General features: G+C 65.3%; 1 protein-coding gene across 1 annotated transcript in view; it reads left to right on the top strand.

Annotated features, from left to right (window-relative positions):
* Positions 1-205: 205 nt before the first annotated feature.
* The window catches only part of LSP1 (lymphocyte specific protein 1), a 34,994-nt gene continuing 30,577 nt past the window's right edge, over positions 206-4,622 (top strand). The window contains exon 1 of the mRNA XM_037011484.2: positions 206-364. Coding sequence (XP_036867379.1) covers positions 297-364 — 68 coding nt within the window. The 5' untranslated portion in view covers positions 206-296. The remainder of the gene's footprint in view (positions 365-4,622) is intronic.

The following is a 4,622-nucleotide window of genomic DNA, read 5'->3' as shown; positions in this document are numbered from 1 at the left end:
CCAGCGCTGCTGAGGCCCGGGCAGTGGGGGCTCCTGGGCAGGCCCAGCGTCCAGCCCCACCCTCTACCTGCACCCTGGGCCCTGGCTACTTGCCTAACGCTTCCTTGTGGCTGGCTGTTTTTTCCCCTCTTGCAGCAACAGATTAAAAAACACCCGAGCCCAAGGCCCAATGCTCCGACCTCAACCTGCAGCCGGAAGGGGGAAGTGAAACCAGCTGGGGGTGGGGGCGCCCCGCCAACGAAGAGGCACCCAGAGCCACAGTGCACACACAGCCGGAACCACCCAACACCAGGCCGATGGCGGAGGCCCCAAGCCACCCCGGCTCCGAGGAGCAAGAGGGGCTGCTGGTGGAAGAAGGCACAGGGTAAGGCTGCCGGCAAGGCCCGCTCGGTGGCCATCGGCTCCGAGTGCTCCAGGCCTGCGCCCTTCCACCCCCAGGGGCAGGAACGGCCTCAGCGTGGAGGTGGATGGTGCCATAGGGGACTCGGCATCTCACAGGCTGCAGGGTGCCTCCCGGGGCCCTCCTCACACACCTCTCCTGTGTGTCCCTGCAGCCAGGCCGCACTGGGAGAGTTGGGTTCCCCCACCTGCTGGAGGATGCCAGCCCAGGGCAAGGAGGGCTGGATACGGACACAGGGACGCAAGACACGGCCTGCACAGCTGGGGAGGAGACCGGGCCAGGGGCAGGAGGGCAGGAGGCGGGGGTGAGGGGCGGCCCTGAGCCAGGAGACCTGGTCACGAGGGGCTGCTTGGTCTTGGGACCCTCAAACCTGTGTTGGAGGGCTGGCTGGGCCCTGCCCCTAGGCTGCCCTCTCCCGTAATGGTGGAGAAGCCTGAGGATGCCAACAGCTGCCTGTTCTGAGGCTGTGGGTGGGTTGTGAGGGGGACACAAGCAGAGGCTGTGCGGGTTACCAGCAAAACAGACTGCCTGGGTTGCAGCAGCAAGAGGGGGGTGGGCGGAGACCCCAGGCCCAGCCTCCTCAGGGGGCTGCTGACTCTGGGCTGCTCAGGACAAAGGGGCCCCGCGCTGGGGACAGTACTATCTGAGGCAGGTGTCCAGGGACAGGAGCCAGGAGAGAGGGGAGGAGTTAGGGACTGGGGGCAGGCAGGGCTTCCAGGGCGGCGGGCAGTCAGAGAATGGGGACCCGTGTGTGTGGATGGAGGCCACCCGCCCAGGGGGACAGTGGGGGCTGCTGCCAGGTCCACTGCCTGCCCAGGGCTGGGGGTGGGGGCGTGGCCACCAGGGTTCCCATCTAGGCAGCCAAGGCAGGGTTCCCACTGCCTCAGGGCTGACTTGCAAAGTGAATCTTGACTCGGGTCACTGCTGGAGGCTGGAGCAGAGACCGGACCCTGTGGTGATGCCTTTATGGGAAAGAGGGGAAAGGGCAGAGATGCCTGTCGGGGTGTATGTGCCCCTGTGTGTGCTCCTGTGAGCACCTGTGTACATGTGTGTGCACCTGTGTGTCTGTGTGTCTGTGTGAGGGCGGTGGAAGGTTACCTCACCAAATCCCAGCTGGCTTGATTTGGGGCCTCAGCAGCCCAGTGCCGGGTGGGTGGGAAGCTGAGCAGAGAGTGGCCTGACAGGCTGGGGTCCAGGACAGGGTGAGCGTGCTAGGTTGCTGCTATTTTGAGGCCCCCTGCCCTCGCAGGGGCTCCACGGGACCCGTCACCCTGGGGGTAGGGTTGTGAGGGCCCCCTACCCAGGACGTGCACTCTATGGGGGCTGCAGAGCCCTTCTCAGGGAGACAGGTTGCTCTGTGCACACAGCGTGTGATTGGGGAACAGCTGTGTCCCCGCTCAGGAATTGCTCATCACGTCAGCGCTGCCCAAGCCCTGGGCTCCCTGTGCGTCTCTGGCCACCTCATGCCCATAGAAGGGCATGGTGGAGAGGCCTGCCCCCACCCCCCGCCCCATCCTTACCACCCTCCCAGCTGTCGCACATGCTGAGGAAGTGGGTGGAGGACTTGGAGGTGCTGGCTGCCGCTGAGGCACTGTGGCACCTGCCCTGGGGCTGGGCTGTGTTAGAGGCTTGGGCTGGAGAAACGGCCAGACACACCTCAGCCCCTGGGCCCCGGTGTCCCGGGGGACGCGCTCCCCCCAGCGTGGTATGAGACACCCACCTTTCATAATGAAACCGAGATTGGGGTGGGATAGGTTCTCATGTCATGAGGTTACTAAGGGAGTTGGGGGTTTTCCTGTGCAGGGTGAGTGACAAGTCCCGGAGCCCAGGAGGGGATGTGTGGCCTGGGAAGCCCCAGGTGGGAGCCCGCAGGAGGGCTGAGGCACGGCAGCATCTGCTGGAGCTAGAGCAGAGCAGACGAGACCCGCCACCGAACTGCCACGTGCTGCCCACGGGGGCTTTCGGGCCTCAGGACATCGGCCCTCGTGCTGAGCCCAGGGCAGGCCGAGCCCCTCAACTGGGCTAGTGACCCCCCCACAGACTGCCAGCCAGGGCCACAGAGCTCCAGTGTAGCTTTGCAGGGCCCCTGTCCCCAGCCTCTGTCCTGCAGGGAGTGACAGGCCTTGGACCCCAAGGGGGTTGGGAAGACAACCCTATAGGGTGCAGGAAACAGGGCTTCAGGACACCTTCAAGGACCCCTGGTTTGATGTGTTCAAACCCTGGAACCCCAGCTCCTCAGAGGCCCCCTGTGCTCCTGACCCTTCCCAGGGCCAGACCTGGCTGTGCTGGGTCCTTTAGGCACCCCAGTCCCCCATCTGCATGGCAGAGGTCCTGCCCCTCCACCAGCAGACAGGCTCACCCTGAAATCCCTCAGGTCCTGCCCCTGCACAGCCCAGCACAGCACCCCCTCCTGGTTGGCCAGGACAGCCTTGCCTTGCTGGGGGCCATGCCCTTTCTCCACGAAGCCTCTGGACCACATCTGTCGATGCGTGGAGCCATTCACCACAGGACGGCAAAATCCACACCCTGGGCCAGCCACTCCAGGCCCCCTTGGCCGCGCTGACCCCTTTCCCCCACAGTCTGGCACTCCCAGCTCTTGTCCATTTTGGAAGGTTTGCCAGACTCCTGGCAGACTTGCGCAGGACCATTGAGCCGTATCCAGTGGCCCGCCCTTCGCCAGGCTTCCAGAGGCTGTGTGGCCCAGTCCCAGCATCCCCAAGCATCTGCCTTAGCACCTGTCAGCGCCAGCCCCTCCCTCGCAGGGAGGGCTGGGACGCTCTGGCCCTGGGTCCCCTTCCCAGGGTGCGGGTGGGGTTAGCAGTGTCTCCCTGACCTCAGGCCTCTGCCCCCACTGCCTGCCGGGCAGGGCATGGCCCCCATCCCAGGGGACATCACTTCTCCAAGTGTGGAGCTAAGTGGGGGAGGGCAAGGGCCAGCTAGGGCCACAGGGGCAGGGGCCTCACTGGACTATCTGCTGCCGCAGACCCCCTGGGATCCAGGGTCTTCAGGAGGGAGGCCACAGGTCCCTGGAGGGCTTCGGGTAGCTGGCAGCTGGAGGACGGGGCCTGAGCCAGCCTTGACACCTTGGACACCCCGGGGAATTTCACTTTCCCTAATGGAGCCAAGGGTGGGAGGAGCCTGTGGCATGGGAGGGGCAGGACCACGCGGGTTAGAATCCCCCACGCAGCCTGTGCACAGGCACCCTCTGGCCCCCTTCCCTCCCAGCAGGGTCAGACAACACCTGGTGCAGCTGGGGCACACGGCGCTGGAGTTCGGACGGTGCCAAAGGCCACTTGAGAGGGAGGGCAGAGCCCAGCAGAATGGAGCCCTGGCCCTGAAGGCAGTGGGCTGGTGCAGAGGAACTGGGTCTGCACCCTGGGGCTCCTGCTCCAGCCCCTCCCAGGATCCAGACCTGCGGGCAGCAGGCAGAACTGGGTCAGGCCTCAGGACCCCAGGTGGGCCTCCTCTCCTCCCCCCAGGTCAGGAGTATCAGGGACCCAGAACTTTCCCAGGGGAGGGGGAGGCTGAGCTCAGCCCAGGTGATGGGTGGCTTCCTCCCGCCTTCCGCCTGGACCCTCTCACGACCCTCCTTGCATGGGGCAGCGGGGAGGATGCTTCACACACACCTGGAGACATTGGGGACATGCTCCCCGCATCCCCGCTCCCTTCCTGGTCCCTGTCTTCTTCCCCATAAAACAAGCCTGGAGCCACACAAGGGCAGTGCCAGGAGGGCAGCAGGGACCAGGATGGGGCAGGCCACAGCCAGGGAGGCACTGTGGGTCCATGCAGCAGCTGCCCACCCCCATGACTCCACCAGCCTGGCTCTGTTTCCGTTTCCATCAGAGGGCATCAGAGTGAGGGCTATGCCCTCCGTCCGGAAGATGAGGGTCCTGGCAGTGGGAGGAGCCCCTTGGAGCCCTTGGCCGGCAGGGGTGGGGCCTTGAGCACGGGCTTTGCTCTCCTGGGCCCAGGGAGGAGCAGGGCAGGGCACAGAGCCCCAGGGGCACGTCCACAGGCTGCTGATGCAGAGACTAGTACTCTCTGGGGTAAGTGGTCCCCACTCCCTCAGGCCTCAGTTTCCCCAAATGCACAGAGTCTCAGCTACTCAGACTTGCACCCACTCTGCCACGTCAGCCTCCATCAAGCCCTTCAAACCGAGGTCCTCTCTGAACAGCCCTGGGAGGGGGGCTGGGCCTGCCCTTTCCACAGGTAGACGCTCTGC

The sequence above is a fragment of the Manis javanica genome, chromosome 11, assembly GCF_040802235.1.
Source record: "Manis javanica isolate MJ-LG chromosome 11, MJ_LKY, whole genome shotgun sequence".
NCBI lineage: Eukaryota > Metazoa > Chordata > Mammalia > Pholidota > Manidae > Manis > Manis javanica.
This window is presented reverse-complemented; position numbering and strand designations above follow the sequence as displayed.